This window comes from Fusarium odoratissimum, assembly GCF_000260195.1.
Source record: "Fusarium odoratissimum NRRL 54006 unplaced genomic scaffold supercont1.30, whole genome shotgun sequence".
Classification (NCBI taxonomy): Eukaryota; Fungi; Ascomycota; class Sordariomycetes; order Hypocreales; family Nectriaceae; genus Fusarium; species Fusarium odoratissimum.
In genome coordinates, this window is record NW_022158714.1 from 1 (window position 1) to 16,479 (window position 16,479).

Below are 16,479 nucleotides of genomic sequence, written 5' to 3' on the forward strand. Positions count from 1 at the left end.
CAGGATCTTCTGCGATAACGTATCGCCACGTGACTGAGATCCACTTGGCCTGTCGGTCTAGGGTAACCTAGTCTGGTCTTGCGCTGTGACAATTTAGTATGTATTAATTTCATTAAATGCAACCGTTATATTATATATGAAAAGCTTGTTAACTTTTTAGGTGGTTATATCTTATAAACTATAATATGCTGAGTTATATGCCTCTATTATGGTTGTAAATGGAGGGCTATGTAAAGAATACCGTTATCTAGAGAAACTGCTTATTAACGGCTTTCTTGGTGTCAAGCTTGGAAGGAAGATATTGAAGAATTGTTAGAGGTTTATTGCTTTGAAGTTTGCGGGTTATTTGCTTCCGGGAATCTTCTACTTAACTGACGATGCCTTCAGACTATTTTCAGCGATGAATTGTTAGTTTAATTGCAATCTAATTATAAACGAGGTTGGATATTCTGGAAGCCTTATAAGAAGTTTATGAAGGAATTAGTTAATGTAATAGTTTATGGAAAGTTACGATTATCTATTATGGTTTAGGGAGTAATCTGGAGAGGAGGGAAATCTGATATTATTATTATAATCTGCGATTAGACCGCCAAAAGAAGAGGATATACTTCTTTAAGTTATTAACAGGCTTTAATAGAAGGTTTACTTCCTATATACGAGGGATTTTATTAATTTTAATAAGATAATACTCGTATTTATACCTTAGAGTCTACGATAAACTGGCTGTTAGATTACGGAATATCCTAGATTAACTAGCCTGCTTATAGTCCAGATCTTAATCTAATTAAGTATATTTAGAAGTAATTAAAGCTAAATATTAAAAAGATGTTTTCTTAATTAGACCTTCTTAAAAACAACGAAGTTAATTGAGCAAAGTTGATTAAATGTATCAAGTTGGCGTAGGCAGTAATTACAACTAAGCAAGTAAACCGGCTAATTAACTTACTCCCTCGTCGAATTGATGCATATATTTATGCCCAGGGTTGGTATATAAAATATTAAAGAGAAAAATCAGGGCTTTAAAATGATATATAATTCATTGTTATTGGATTTAATTTAATTAAAATATCTATAAGTGAAGTTATTCCTGTTGTACGGATCAAGTTGCTACAGGGTGGGGTGTCCACAGACTTTTGGAGCATAATTTTAGAAAGCCAAAGCATCCATGGTTTTTCATCGGACAGGACAGTGCAGCAACAAGGGCAATTAAGTTAGTGCAATGTAGCACTGTAAGAAACAAAGTGCTTCGTACAGAGTGTATGTATCGTGTTCCCGTCAATCCTCGCACGGGAATAACACAGACTCGAAAAATCACATCTCCAACACCTGGGCTTGATCAAATTGAGCTTGGAGTCAGGCTGAATGATGAAACGTCGATTTAATGGCGAATCTCTACTAACCAAGTGGAACCGTAATCCGTCACCTGTGTAGCACGTCCTAGAGGAGGCAACAAAACTTAGGATCTCTGTTCTGAGTGACAAAAGAAATTAGGCAAGGTTGATGTAGACTCCATTAGCCTTTAGATCAATCTTTTTTTTTTTTTTTTTTTTTTTTTTTTTTTTTTGGCATCCCAGGTCAAGTTCATAGCTTTTCTTGAGGCACGGCGAAGCCGCACTCAGCACCGCAATGTGTTCGTTCCATGGGCTCCGTGACAGTGGTAGACCCCGCTGTGTTTGTAAGCCCGGTCCGTTGATTACAAGTGACCGACCGATGCTGCTTTATTCATCAGTCATGTCTGCATCTGCTTATGAGTTAGTCCCATTGGATGACAGCGGAGAAATATCGTGGCGCTTTTTCTCGCTCGAAAGTAAAGTCCGTGAACCCGACAATGCGGAGGTAAAACCTGGACATAACGGGACCTGCGGAGGTTGATGACAAGTTATATTTCCATCCAAGAGAGGAAGGCGCTCGTATAACCCCCGGGATACTGCCAAGAGGCATAGTAGAATTAAATGTAGGTATTAGAGTAGGCATGGAAATAAACAAAGGACGCCGCGGGCCAGGAAAGAAACGGAACAGAATAAACAAAAAGAGAATGACCAAAGTCTGTTTAATGAGGGGCTGATATTCATTCATTGAAGCAACGTGGGGCTCATGCTACATAATATCTTAACCTTGCTGGTCCTCTCTCTATGAGGCAGGGACGTGAAGATCTGGTCGAAGCTTGTTCCTCGGTTGTTTATGAGGCTGTCAAGTGTCCCTCTACCAGGAATAACCCTTCTCACACTTTGACAAGTCAATCAACGAGGGTAAATATCCTCGTAAAGGAACAAAGCGGTCTCAGATCTTTGTTACAGCGTGGTATTGTACATCAATAAAGGAGGACGAGGCGAAACCGGACCTTGATGCCGCCAAGCGACCATTGAGATCATCACGCAAGGTTGGATAAATAAAAGAGTGGAGGATCCCGCCTTGAAACATTGCAACTGCTACCTACGATGGCTTGGATGGCTAGTTCCTGGACAAGTTGCTATCTTCTGTTCTGGCTACTATGCTTGTACAGTATTGTGCAGCCATCCCCTGACCCCTCGTCAGGAGATTTGTGCAGTCACCGCTCACAATTTTCTACTTACAGGTACGAGATCAAGAAGACGAACCCGCCATCCGTCGAACTACCGCAGCAGGCAACGGTCGATTGTCCAGGGTCGCCAACGCGGTGAGGATCAAAAAGATTCGACAATTTATCGAGGGTGGTACTCAAAGGAACCCCGCCCTTCGGCTTACATGATCCAAGGGGAATTCAAAAAACCATTGATGACGGTCTCGAAGAATAGCCACCATATCTGACCCTTAGGGGGCTAGTCTTGATGGCTGCAGCGAATAGAAGCTTATCTGATTTTTAAGATGCACGCCATCGACATCTTTGGTTGCAATGACAATGGTCACGGCCGGAAGGGATTGGTGAAATGCCCGTATGCGGAGTCCATCCACGGAGGCGACGGAGCCGGAGCTTCCATCCATGGACATATACCTAAAGTTAGGTACTCAAAGCCCTCAAAACTCACAATAGTTCGTAAGAGACTAACGAATCTTGACAGAAAACACGCATCGGATATTCAGGGTCGCGGTTGACTTGATATTATCCTTGGCAAATCTTAGGCGCAACCTATTGTAAGTTTCCCCCTTTGCAAGGGGTTGGCTGGTGCTTCAAGGGGGCAGCAAATGCCAGCTGGAGGCGTATGCAGCAATAGATCGTAGCAAGCTATTAACAAAGCTCGCAAAGGGCCGAGTGATTTGTTCAAAGCTAGGACACGAAGAGTTTCTAGAACGATGCAGATATAGTGGAAGTGTTCAGTGCATGTTTTTTAACCAAGAAACTGTTGTAGCGCAGTTTGTTGTGTTGTTGTGGTCGTGTTAAGGTAAATAGACCCCTGGCTGACAAGCTTCTGTTGGAGTTTCCCGTCCTCTCCAGCTCCAACTGTCACAAAAAAAAACAGGAGTGTCGGGGATATGTAGCGGCCGACCACGCCGCGAGACGCACGCATTGAAAGCCCGAGGGAGCCGCCCGTGTTCCCAGGGCTGAGGTATGACTGATCTATTCACGTTACGTTAGACCAAGATAGTTCTACCGCCTAACTGCTGAGAGCAGTATAACACAGTCGAAATTCCCGACGATTTCAGTTAGAACCGTGGCGCCGGCGTTAGTGGACTCTGCAGGTCGCTGGGAGGCGGGAGATCCATAGGTTCCATTGGATTTGACCGTTGCCTACCGCTGAGAAACTATCATGACGGGAGCCAGGGAGTACAGTGCTAAGTTAAATCGGTATGTAAGGTATGACGGATGCCCACAAGTACCGTGCTAAGCCTGGAGCCCGATGAGTAGAAGACACTCCGTTCGTGATGCGGTTTAATGGATGGATAATGACATTGAATGTATAGCAGCAATGCGACAACACCGCCTTGTCAAGGCTGTAAAGGTAAGGTAGGTATGTAAGCACTGCAAAGAAGCTTAGCTGCTAGTACACAATGCGAGACAGCGCATCGCAATCGTGAGAATCCAATCCATCCAATGCAAGCATCCACAGGATCCAATCTGTATGCAGGAGCAGATCCATGAGTACTTAGGGGGTACATTCCGGGCAGATGAAAGAGTGCGTCGGATGGGCCGGGATCAAGACTCCCCACGCACACCCACCCACAAGAAGCCTGCGACCCACGCCCCCGACACCCACTTTCCATTGCCCATTTCCCTTCAGCAGCGCTCATCAGCGAGTCCCAGCGGTTGTCTCGAGCGGGTACCGCCCAGAAATGGCTATCCCAGAGTGCTAGAGTCTCAGGCTCTCTGGCGGCCACTCACTTTAACTGGCGGACGGGACGGGGCCCGGGGAGGGTCTCTCGTCTCTCCAAAGTCCACCGTAGCTTTTTTCCCTTGCCGCCCCGTTCTTTCTATTGCCTTTGCTTACACAATTCAATTCCCCTTGTACCTTCTTCCAGCCAGCCCGTTCTTCTCGTCAGTCCCGTCATCTCGTCACCATCAACAACCTTACCTTTACTCTCTCCACGTTCACCTTCTTCTACCGTTTCGACGATTTTCGAACGGTCCTGGCGAAGCCGTTTCATACTCGAGTTTATCACATCGCCGCCGCCAATAGTAATTCTTGACGAGCAGCTGGTGTTGCTTCAATTGTACCTGCTCCATTCACTTCGACTCTGTACCATATACGCTTAATCAGACGCCTCTCGCTTCTCTCGACTCCTACTTGGACTCGTTCAGTTTCCCCAATCTGGCTGGCATCGAGGGGCCGATCGGGCGCTTGCCCGCGACTTCATCATGACCACAACAACAACCTCTGACGGCCACCTTGATCCGCAGGCCCTCAGTGCTACTCAAAGATCGCGATGGGCCACACAAAGAAAAAGCGTCAACAGTAGCAACAACAAACGCAATTCTCTACTCGAACGTATGGGACATAAGAAGACAGGTTCCAATGAGAAGAACCCCCCCTCCGACGGATCCGACCCTCACGGTGACGATGGCCAACCGCCCCAAGCGAACCCCGAAGACCTGAATGGTGGTGAGGAGGACGAGGATCACGAGAACCGCACCTTGTTCTTTAACCAGCCCCTGCCTGAAGAGCTTTTGGATGAAAACGGCCATCCCACTCAAGTCTTCACGCGAAATAAAATCCGAACAGCCAAATATACGCCTCTATCATTCGTTCCTAAAAACTTGTGGTTTCAATTCCATAATGTTGCTAATATATTTTTCTTGTTCTTGGTTATCCTGGTCGTAAGTTGACCACCCGCCCCCCTTTACCCTCGCGAGTAACCCTTAACCTTGAAATAGATCTTTCCAATTTTTGGTGGTGTCAATCCAGGTCTCAACGCCGTTCCGTTGATTTTCATTATTGCAGTGACTGCTATCAAGGATGCCATTGAAGATTACCGACGAACTATTCTCGACATCGAACTCAACAATGCTCCTGTCCACCGATTACGAAACTGGAACAACGTCAATGTTATGGAGGGCGACGTTTCCATGTGGCGTCAATTCAAGAAGGCCAACTCAAAATTCTTCGGTTCTATCTGGCGAGCAACTCAATCTCTGTGGTCCAAGAAGGCGAAGGAGGAGAGGGCGAAGCGGAAGGCCGGCCCTGCGGAGGATGATGCGCCTCGGCCTTCAGTCGAGACACACCGAACTCGTCAGTCCATGCGACAGTCCATTGCATCGCCTTTCACCGGTCGCGAGTCCTTCATGTCCGCCCGAGAGGATATTCAGATGACCCCTGTTCCATCGCCTTCACCTCAGGCTACACCTGCACAATTTGAGATGCCTGACCAGCAAGATGCCAAGCGCGCAGCAGCCTTATCGCAGATGAAGTCTGATATCATCAACTACAACCATCCCCCATCCGGTGCTCGATTTCAAAAGGATACCTGGAAAAGTCTCGTCGTTGGCGATTTCGTTCGTATATATAATGACGAAGAATTGCCCGCTGATGTCATCATTCTATCTACCTCCGATCCTGATGGAGGCTGCTATGTCGAAACCAAGAATCTGGACGGCGAAACTAACCTGAAAGTCCGCCAGGCTTTACGTTGCGGCCGAGGTCTAAAGCATGCTAGAGACTGCGAACGTGCAGAGTTTGTGATTGAAAGTGAGGGACCGCAACCAAACCTCTACAAGTATAACGGTGCCATCAAGTGGAAGCAAAATGTCCCCGGCTACCTCGACGACGAGCCCGAGGATATGACGGAACCTATCACCATCGACAACCTCCTCCTACGTGGATGCAACCTCCGGAATACCGAGTGGATTGTTGGTGTAGTAATTTATACCGGACATGACACCAAAATCATGATGAACGCTGGTATCACTCCTAGTAAGCGTGCTCGCATTGCTCGAGAGATGAACTTCAATGTCGTGTGTAACTTCGGTATCTTGCTTATCATGTGTTTGCTCGCCGCTATAATAAACGGTGTCGCATGGGCAAAGACAGATGCGTCTCTTCACTTCTTCGACTTCGGATCCATTGGCGGCAAACCAGCTATGAGCGGATTTATCACTTTCTGGGCTGCCATTATTCTGTTCCAGAACTTGGTCCCTATTTCGCTCTATATCACGCTGGAAATTGTACGAACTTTACAGGCTATCTTTATTTACAGCGATGTGGAGATGTACTACGAACCGATCGATCAACCATGTATTCCCAAGTCATGGAACATTTCGGACGATGTTGGCCAAATCGAATACATCTTTTCCGACAAAACCGGTACTCTCACACAAAACGTCATGGAGTTCAAGAAGGCAACGATCAATGGACAGCCATACGGAGAAGCTTACACGGAGGCTCAGGCAGGAATGCAGAAGCGACTTGGCATCGATGTTGAGAAGGAAGCAGAGAGGGCTCGCGCCGAGATTGCTGACGCCAAGGTTCGGGCGCTTGCTGGTCTTCGTAAAATCCACGACAACCCATATCTTCACGACGAGGCTTTGACATTCATTGCTCCTGACTTTGTTTCCGATCTCGCTGGCGAGTCAGGCCCCGAGCAGCAGGCAGCCAATGAGTATTTCATGCTCGCCCTGGCTCTCTGTCATACTGTGATGGCTGAGAAGGTTGATGGTGACAAACCAAAAATGATTTTCAAGGCGCAATCGCCAGATGAAGAAGCCTTGGTTGCTACTGCTCGTGATATGGGTTTCACTGTTCTCGGAAGCTCTGGTGAAGGCATCAATCTGAACGTTATGGGCCAGGACCGACATTATCAAATCCTCAACACTCTTGAATTCAACTCTAGTCGAAAGCGAATGAGCTCAATTGTCCGGATGCCCGATGGCCGCATCGTTCTCTTCTGCAAAGGTGCAGATAGTATCATCTACTCTCGCCTTAAACGAGGCGAACAGAAGGAGCTCAGAAAGACAACTGCCGAGCATCTCGAAATGTTTGCCCGCGAAGGTCTTCGAACACTTTGCATTGCCCACAAGGAAGTTTCCGAGCAGGACTACCGAGCTTGGAAGAAAGAACACGATGCAGCTGCTTCTGCCCTCGAAGAGCGGGAAGAGAAGCTGGAATCCGTGGCCGAGCTGATTGAACAAGATCTCTACCTTATTGGTGGTACCGCCATCGAGGATCGGTTGCAAGATGGAGTTCCCGACACAATTGCTCTCTTGGGTAATGCTGGTATCAAGCTTTGGGTTCTCACTGGCGACAAAGTTGAGACTGCTATTAATATCGGCTTCTCTTGTAACCTTCTCAACAATGACATGGAATTGATTCACCTGAAGGTCGACGAGGACGAGACAGGCGAGATCACTGACGAGACCTTCTTTGATATGGCAGAAAGACTATTGGACGACAACCTTCAGACTTTTGGTATTACTGGTAGCGACCATGATCTCGCGCTTGCCAAGAAGAACCACGAACCGCCTGCCCCAACCCACGGACTTGTCATCGATGGTTTCACACTCCGATGGGTACTCAACGACCGCCTAAAGCAAAAGTTTCTTCTGCTTTGCAAGCAGTGCAAGTCGGTTCTCTGCTGTCGAGTCAGTCCTGCACAGAAGGCTGCCGTTGTGGCTATGGTCAAGAACGGTCTCGATGTCATGACTCTTTCCATTGGCGACGGTGCCAACGATGTTGCCATGATTCAGGAAGCCGATGTTGGTGTCGGTATTGCTGGTGTTGAAGGCCGTCAAGCGGCCATGTCTTCTGACTATGCTATTGCTCAATTCCGATTCCTTCAGAGACTGGTGCTCGTCCATGGTCGATGGTCATACCGCCGTCTGGCAGAGAGTATCAGCAATTTCTTTTACAAGAACATGGTCTGGACCTTCTCCATTTTCTGGTACGAGATCTATTGTGATATGGATATGACCTATCTCTTCGACTACACGTACATTCTCATGTTCAACCTCTTCTTCACTTCGGTCCCTGTCGCTATTATGGGTGTTCTGGATCAGGACGTGTCTGACAAGGTATCGTTGGCTGTTCCTCAGCTCTACCGACGAGGTATCGAGCGACTGGAGTGGACCCAGCTCAAGTTCTGGTAAGTAAACTGTCCTTGATATCGATGCTCTGTGCTAACTCGGCTAAAGGCTCTACATGATTGATGGTGTTTATCAGTCCATCATGGTTTTCTTCATTCCGTATCTTCTGTTTATGCCTGGCACCTTCTTGACTGGCAATGGTCTTGGCGTAGAGGACCGCCTTCGATTTGGCGCCTACGTTGCTCACCCCGCCGTCATCACGATCAACATGTACATTCTGATCAACACCTATCGTTGGGATTGGCTGATGGTGCTCATTGTTGTCATCTCTGATGTATTCATTTTCTTCTGGACTGGAGTGTACACTTCCTTCACCTCGTCGGCGTTCTTCTATGGTACTGCTGCACAGGTATATGGAGAGGCAACCTTCTGGGCATGTTTCTTCCTTGTACCTGTTATCTGTCTCTTCCCACGATTTGCCATCAAGGCTCTTCAGAAAGTGTACTGGCCTTACGATGTTGATATCATTCGTGAGCAGGAACGAATGGGTAAATTCGCACATCTCTACCAGGCTGAAGAGACCAGTGATCCTCTCACTGCAGACACCAAGAGTGACAAGTCCAAGTCATCCAAGAGCTCAAGGAGGTCAAAGAAGATGCCTAAGCACGTGGCCTATGGCAGTGTCGATGAGGATCTACGACCCATTTACCCTCCCTCAACAGCGACACGAACCACGACATACAATCAACACAGCCAAAATGGCAGCGACTCGACCAATTACACGGCGCATCGCATATCGTTGGATGTACCAATGCAAGCCCGGCCATCGATTGACCGAGCGCGACCATCATACGACCGTATGCGAGCCTCGATGGACAGGGTGAGACCCAGCTTTGAAGCCAGCAACGACTTCACATCAGCAGCGAGATTATCAAGGATCGAGTCAAGTCAATCGCAAGGAGGTCGATTCCGCCCTCGACTTAGAGGACTTTCGTTGACTAAGAGTGCCAACATATAATTCCGGCTCTCTGAATCTCGCTGTACATTATGCTCAACTCGACTATTGCTGACGACACGGCTCTGCGGACCCGCTGCCGAGTTTTGTTTCTCTCGACCTTTCCTTGCTTTTGATATCCCAGGCCTCAGACGGCCAGTGATGCACTTACGATCTGCATGAGCGATCTATGAGTTGCTTTCCGCGGTCTTTGTATGCTCATGCGCTTTAGCACGCAACGAAAGCAACGAGGTCGAATTGGTTTTTTTTTTATTATTTCATTTTATAATACCCCCTATGCTTCAACTGCATTGAGCTAGGAGGTTTGCTTTTACACACGCAGGGCGTTATAAAGGGGAAATGCAAAAGGGGTTTTTGTTTTTTTTGTATGAATTGATTCTTTGGTGGCTTCGGTACTATCACTTTTAGTCTTCCTTCATCTCCCATGTTGTTTCACACTTTTCTTTTTAGCATCTTTAGAGCTGGAAAGCAGCAAACCCATTCTCTGACGAAGATACATTTCATTATTGCGCTGTCGAAGAGAGGGAGAATAGCGAGATGAGGAGACCGGTTGATTGATGCTGGGGAGGATGTCACAGGTCAGAAAGCGAGCATGAAGGAAAGAAAGAAAGAATGAGTGGGAGAAGACAGCGGTGTCGATGCTGTAAATAAGAAGCGGTTATATAATCAGGTTGTCATCTCCTTTTGGAGACCAGAGACGAAAATCAATAAGACGATATGCAAATTCAATATTAAGTCCGGGTCCCTTGATGCTGGTGGTGGTGACTTTATATGGCATTCATTCCCTGTAGTGGCCTTACGTTGCTTTATGGTTCGAGTTGATGAGCCTCACAGTCACATTAAGGGCGAGTACGAATACGGCGGGTCGTTTCCCTTGGCGGTCAAGGCTTGGCAGGAACAGTGAGTGGAAGGAAGAGTCCCTGAAGCTAGCTACGGTACGTACCTGCCTATCCACCTAAATCCAATTCAAAGAAGGGGACCTCAGACTCCCACTTTATTTAAATAACACCCATCATCCGACTTGGACCATCTCCAGTTGTCGCATGATATAAAGGGGACGTACAATTTCTGCGGTCAAAGGCTTCTCTGCGTTCTGCGGAAAAGACAAATCGATCATGTCAGAATCTGCAATGGAGAATCAAGAACCATTGCTCCTTACCGCTTGGCGGAGGTGCAATGAGTTTGCTGCAGAGCACAACATCTCGTACGTTATACTTTAGCTACGAGCCATTGACCTTGACCTACAAGCTAATTCACTCTTCACAGGCAATCTATAGTCTCTGCCGTTGGGACAGTCGCTGCAATTGTCGTTGCAACTCTAATTCTCCGCCTCACAAACGCTATCGCTACAGCCTCTATCAAAGCAGCCACCGGTCGTCCTCGCAAGTTCACCGTCCCCGCGCCCAAGATCCCCGAGCCTTACTCCACCGTTGACGCCCCTTCAGTCAGGGTCTCTGGCAGCTCGGCCGTTCAATGCTATGCACCAGCTACTGGCCAGTTTTTAGGACAAATCAACCCTTCTACACCCGCTGCTATCGATCGAGCTGTTGTCGCCGCGGCGGCTGCGCAGAAGGTATGGGCTGAGACAAACTTCGAGGAACGCCGTGCTGTGTTGCGCTCGCTGCTGCAGCACGTTCTCGACAATGCTGAGGACATTGTCAAGATTGCTTGCTTGGACAGTGGAAAGACTATGGTGGATGCTCAGTTGGGAGAGATTCTTGTCACAGCTGAGAAGCTCAAGTGGACTCTCGACCATGGTGAAGCTGCACTGCGCCCGTCTCGTCGTCCTACCAACTTTCTCATGATGTACAAGCGCAACACTGTCCACTATGAACCTCTTGGTGTTGTTGCTGCTCTTGTCAGCTGGAACTATCCCTTCCACAACTTCATCGGTCCCGTCATCAGCGCCCTCTTCTCTGGTAACGGTATTCTTGTCAAGGTTTCTGAGCAGACTGCTTGGTCTAGCCAGTACTTTACCAACATCGCTCGTGGCGCTCTCATTGCCCATGGTCATGATCCTCAGCTTGTTCAGACAGTCGTGTGCTGGCCTCAAACCGCCGGGCATCTTACTTCACATCCTGGTATCAGCCACATCACCTTCATCGGTTCTCAGTCTGTCGCCCATCATGTTGCTGCTAGCGCGGCCAAGAGCCTTACTCCTGTTGTCGCAGAGCTTGGTGGCAAGGATCCCTTCATTGTTCTCGATTCTGCTTCTCGGGACCTCAAGCGCATCACCGAAGTCATTCTCCGTGGAACCTTCCAAGCTGCTGGCCAGAACTGTATTGGTATCGAGAGAGTCATCGCTCCTCGTGCAATCCATGATAAGCTTGTCGAAATGCTTGCTCCTCGTGTTAATGCCTTACGTCTGGGCCCTGAGGCCGATGTCGGCGCCATGATCTCTGACGCCTCCTTTGACCGCCTTGAGGAACTCATCGCTGAGGCTGTCGCCCAAGGAGCCCGTCTCCTTGCTGGTGGCAAACGCTATAACCATCCTGAATATCCCACTGGCCACTATTTCCAGCCAACTTTCCTTGCCGACGTTACCCCTGACATGCGTATTGCACAAAATGAGTGCTTCGCTCCTGTTCTTACTCTCCTCCGCGCCAAGTCGTCTTCCCCTGAAGATATCCTCGCCATCGCCAACGCTCCCAACTTTGGCCTCGGTGCCTCTGTTCACGGTTCTGAGCGTGATCCCAACTTGCAGCCCATCGTCAAGGGCCTCCGCGCCGGCATGGTCGCTGTCAATGACTTCGCCGTCTACTACGCCGTCCAGTTGCCCTTTGGTGGTGTTGGTGGCTCTGGTTACGGCCGCTTTGCGGGCGAAGAGGGTCTACGCGGACTCTGCAACATGAAAGCCATTTGTGAGGATCGCTTCGGCTGGCTGGGCATCCGAACTGGTATCCCTCCCCCAGTGCAGTACCCTATCAAGAGCCAGCCCGATAGCTGGAAGTTCACACACGGTGTTGTGGAGCTAGGCTATGGAGCTCCCTTGAGAAAGCTCAAGGGTCTCGGCAATATTCTCACAAACATGTAGATGGGAGCTATAGAGATCGGAAGAGATGAAAAGACTGAAGACACATGCAGGGTGCCAGGCCAGGACATGCATGTCTTGGCTGGAGTGCAATACGGCACAGGATGAACATAATTCTCATGAGCTATGAGCAGATCAGTTGATTAAAAAACGTAGATAATAAACAGTATCGTTAATGCCAAAACAAGAATAATTCATTGCGCCATGTCATAAATCCTGAGCCTTCTTGAACACCTTTTCCAACCATGACCATCTCATCGTTAATGTCTACTGCAAGCAATTGCTTCACCATCGTCGACCATACACTTCACTCTCTTCCTTTCTAGGCCGCCCTGGCCGTCTCTGAGATGAAGCCGCAGATCTACGCTCGTTGCCATTGAAGCTCTCGTTGCCGACAGCGGAGGGATCAGCGCCAATAACAACTGGGTTCTCCGAAGATCCTGGCTTGAAGAGGTTGATGATCTCATTGATGCCGAGCTTGAGAGCCTCCTTACGCATGCCACCCTCGATAGCCTGCTCGGCCAGCTCGCGCTTCTTCTCCTGCAGCTCGAGGATACGCTCCTCGACAGTCTGAGCGACTGTGAGCTTGTAGATAATTACGTCGACTGTCTGGGTCAGACGATGGACACGATCAATGGCCTGTTCTTCAACAAACTAGCAAAGAAGTTAGCATCGTGATATGTAAAGGGGATTAAGGATAGGAGAACATACTGGGTTCCAGAAGGGCTCGAGGATGACAACTCGGGTCGCTGCCGTGAGGTTGAGTCCTAAACTACCGCACTTCAAACTACACAGCAGGATGCGGGTCTCAGGATCGCCTCTTAACTTTCGTAGACTTTCTTCGCGCTGATCGTTCTTCATGCTGCCATCGTAACGGACAAAGCGGAATCGTTCCTTGCGGAAGAAGGGCTCAACGAGATCAAGCATAGAAGTGAACTGAGAGAAGACAATGAACTTGTGTTCCTTGACTTCACCCTGAAGAATCTTGATGAGCTCTCGAATCTTGGAAGAAGCAAGAACTTGAGGGGAGTTGGGATCGCGGGATGGATAGAAAATGCTGTCGTCTTCTTCAGACGAGACATCTGATTCATTAGAGTCAGAATCAGAGCCAGAGTCAGATCCCGAATCTGAGGCTGATGATCGAGAAACAGCTGTCGTATCAGCAGCGGTGGTATCGGCGGCCGTAGTATCAGCATCTGTGCCTGCATTTGTGGTGTCAGCTGCATGAGATGGCCCATCGTCCAGCGTCTGGGCAGCCATGCGCTTTGTGATATCTGTCAATGATGCCAAGGAGTCATCAGAGTCAGAAGCCGCGTCTGCTTTGCTTTCGTCGTTTTCAATAAAGCTGCTCAAGTTACTCTTGTCTTCAACCTTGCTCTCTTCGTCTTCTGAGTCATCGGAGCCAATCCAGTCGCCTCCGCCCTCAGCATTCTCATCTTCTTCGCCACCAGCCTTTCCTAGATGTATGGAGCCCTGCTGATCCTCGGGTACAAGCCATGAGCCTTCGGCCTCTTCTTCCTCATCATCGCTGTCAACGATGGCGTTGCGATTCCGAGGCTGGCGAGCTGTCTTCTTTGGGGACTCTGCATCCTCGTCATCACTGTCAACTACCGTGTTTTGGTGGCGAGGTCGCCCCGAGGCCTTCTTAGGGGACTCGTCGTCATCTTCATCACCATCGTCAACCTCAACAATTTGCCTGTCAATGACCTTTTCGTCAACTATTTCCTTCTCCTTGTCCTTCTTCTTGCTCTTATCCTTGGGCTTCTTGGACTTCTTGGGTCGCTCTGACCGCTCTGGCCTTACATGGTTGTTAAAGTATGCTAGGTCATCCTGGCAGTCGGAGCAGATGTCTTTGCCTGACTTGTTGTCCTCGGCACTCAAGCCTCGCCCACAAATATTACAGTCCTTAGAAACGATGCCCATACCGGCGAACATGTCAGCCATGGCATCAATGTCCGTATCCTGGGTCTTCTGGGTAGCGTCTGTCGACATTGCGTCTTTGTCCTTCTCCAGCTTGCCCTCAACCAGCTTGGGATGATTACAGGCCTGGCGTAGGCGGAGCAGCAGAGTCAAAGCGTTGGCATAGTTGACTCTGCCTTGCATCATCCGCTCGATACTTCGGTCTGCTCGAGCAGCTAATCGATCGTAGAACTTGCGCTCTGCAAGTGACAATGCAGTCGATATAGTAACAACCTTTCGTTCGGTGACCTTGAAGCCTGTTGAGGACCCCTCACCCTCGGCGGAAGGCTTACCACCAGGGTTAAGCGCGCCAGCTTCCTTGAGGATTTCTTTGGTTCTTCGCTTCATAAAGCATCGGAGAAGACTGTGTAGTCTGCGAATGGCGATGTGACCGCGGCCATTCTTCAGGGGTAGATCAATATGCTCCTTCCACTCCTTGAGATCGTCGTAGGGTCGAATGCGGAGAAATTTGACGAGGGACTGGAGTTCATCGAGGTTGTTCTGCATAGGTGTACCAGACAAGCACCATCGGTATTCGGAGTTTAGGGCGTAGCAAGCCTTGGTAGCCTTAGCATTGCGATTCTTGACTGTATGGGCTTCGTCGAGAACGACTCGCCACCAGTGCAAGCCAAAGCATCCCGCTTTCAATCCATTCTCGGCATCTGAGGAATTGCCATGTTCAGAAACCAGGATTTGATAAGTTGTGATTACAACATCGTAGAGAGCGAGCTCCTTAAATCGCTTCGTACGATTCGGTCCATGATGTACGCAGACTTTGAGGCCATGGGTCTTTTCCACTTTATCATTAATTTCGTGTTCCCATTGTCGAATCAAAGCAAGTGGCGCCACCACCAGGGTTGTCTTTTCGATCTTCTCAAAGTGTTTCTTCCATCCAGGGGCGTCCTTAGCTGGTTTCTGGTTGGTGAGGATGAGTGAAATGGTCTGAAGAGTCTTTCCGAGACCCATGTCGTCGGCGAGAATGCCTCCTTTGGGGACCTTTCCTCGCTTTACAGGGCCAAGTTCTCGTCCTCGCATCCACTCAACTCCTTCGACCTGGTGCGGTAGTAGCTTGACCTTGAGGCCATCCACTGTGCCGTCTTTGGGATCTTTTGGATCTTCTGATTTCTTTTCGCCATCAGCTTGGCTCTGTTCTCCACCCTCCTCCTCGCCCTCCTCCATGCCACCCTCAAGCAATGCCTTCAGATCAGCACTCGCCTTGGCAGGATCTGTGTAGAAAGTCTCCTCGCCGTAATGTCTTGGGGGCGCATATGAGGATGCAACTGGTGGTGCAGAGGGTGCACCTGAGCTGAACATGGGCATTGGTGGTGGTCTTCGATCCTGGTATACCGGACCTCGAGGGCCTGTGATTCTAGCACCGTTGTTGCTGTTGCTGCTTCGGCTATCGAGGTGGTGTTCCGGTCGTGTCTTCTGCCGTATGAAAGGGTCTGCTCTCTGCTTACGAGAGGACATCATCTTGGTAGGATGACCGAATGTGGGTGTGTTGGTTGCGCCGGCGGAATTAAAGGGGTCGTTCATATCTCCCCGAACTTTGCCTTTGAGCGAGCTCATACCACGGACAAGGGCAGTGATATCATCGTCGGGAGACAACTCGCGGGACGTATTCTCCCCATTCAGAGTGATGGAGTTTAGAGGCACCTTGGGAGGCGCCCGTTCGTTGACCATGGCGTCGAGGTCTCGAAGAGCAGTAGAATCACTGAGACGTGTCTTGGAATGCGTTTGGCGTGGGGCAAGTTTGGAGAAGTCAGGTTGTTGTTTTGATGAGAGGGTCGTTTGTGGTTTAAATGCAAAACGACCACCGGGCTTTGGTTTATTGATATGTTTATTAGGCGACCGGTTTGAAAGGTCGTCAGGGTACTTCATTCATACGCCGGGCGGTGAGTGTCGTCGTGAGGGTATGTGCAGTTTGGTGAAGCCGTTGAGTACAAGGGACTTTGCATGAGCGTATCGTTTATCGTCCAAAAATGACATAATGAATTGCCCCAGCAACGGATTGAGGGTGCCATAATAATGAGTCTTCAGCAGTCC

At 48.9% G+C, this 16,479-nt stretch overlaps 3 protein-coding genes across 5 annotated transcripts; 2 read left to right on the plus strand and 1 right to left on the minus strand.

Annotated features, from left to right (window-relative positions):
• Nucleotides 1-4,359: 4,359 nt before the first annotated feature.
• Nucleotides 4,360-10,201, plus strand: FOIG_12958 (phospholipid-translocating ATPase). 2 transcript variants are annotated; one of them, XM_031213959.1, is made up of 3 exons: nt 4,360-5,230; nt 5,288-8,487; nt 8,537-10,201. In XM_031213959.1, exons 1-3 carry the CDS (start codon nt 4,772-4,774, stop codon nt 9,444-9,446), a joined length of 4,569 nt encoding a protein of 1,522 aa, XP_031056107.1. In that variant the 5' UTR covers nt 4,360-4,771; the 3' UTR covers nt 9,447-10,201. The 2 variants fall into 2 exon arrangements, with proteins under 2 accessions (XP_031056107.1, XP_031056108.1); XM_031213960.1 differs by lacking the exon at nt 8,537-10,201 and having other exon boundaries at nt 5,288-8,531.
• Nucleotides 10,202-10,417: 216 nt separating this feature from the next.
• Nucleotides 10,418-13,114, plus strand: FOIG_12959 (NAD-dependent aldehyde dehydrogenase). 2 transcript variants are annotated; one of them, XM_031213961.1, is made up of 2 exons: nt 10,418-10,647; nt 10,710-13,114. In XM_031213961.1, the coding sequence occupies exons 1-2, from the start codon at nt 10,559-10,561 to the stop codon at nt 12,475-12,477; spliced, it is 1,857 nt and encodes a 618-aa protein (XP_031056109.1). In that variant the 5' UTR covers nt 10,418-10,558; the 3' UTR covers nt 12,478-13,114. The 2 variants fall into 2 exon arrangements, with proteins under 2 accessions (XP_031056109.1, XP_031056110.1); XM_031213962.1 differs by having other exon boundaries at nt 10,692-12,683.
• On the minus strand, nt 12,568-16,432 carry FOIG_12960 (uncharacterized protein). Its single transcript, XM_031213963.1, has 2 exons — nt 13,186-16,432; nt 12,568-13,128 (listed from the first exon to the last, which is right to left on the minus strand). The coding sequence occupies exons 1-2, from the start codon at nt 16,312-16,314 to the stop codon at nt 12,760-12,762; spliced, it is 3,498 nt and encodes a 1,165-aa protein (XP_031056111.1). The 5' UTR covers nt 16,315-16,432; the 3' UTR covers nt 12,568-12,759.
• Nucleotides 16,433-16,479: the final 47 nt, after the last annotated feature.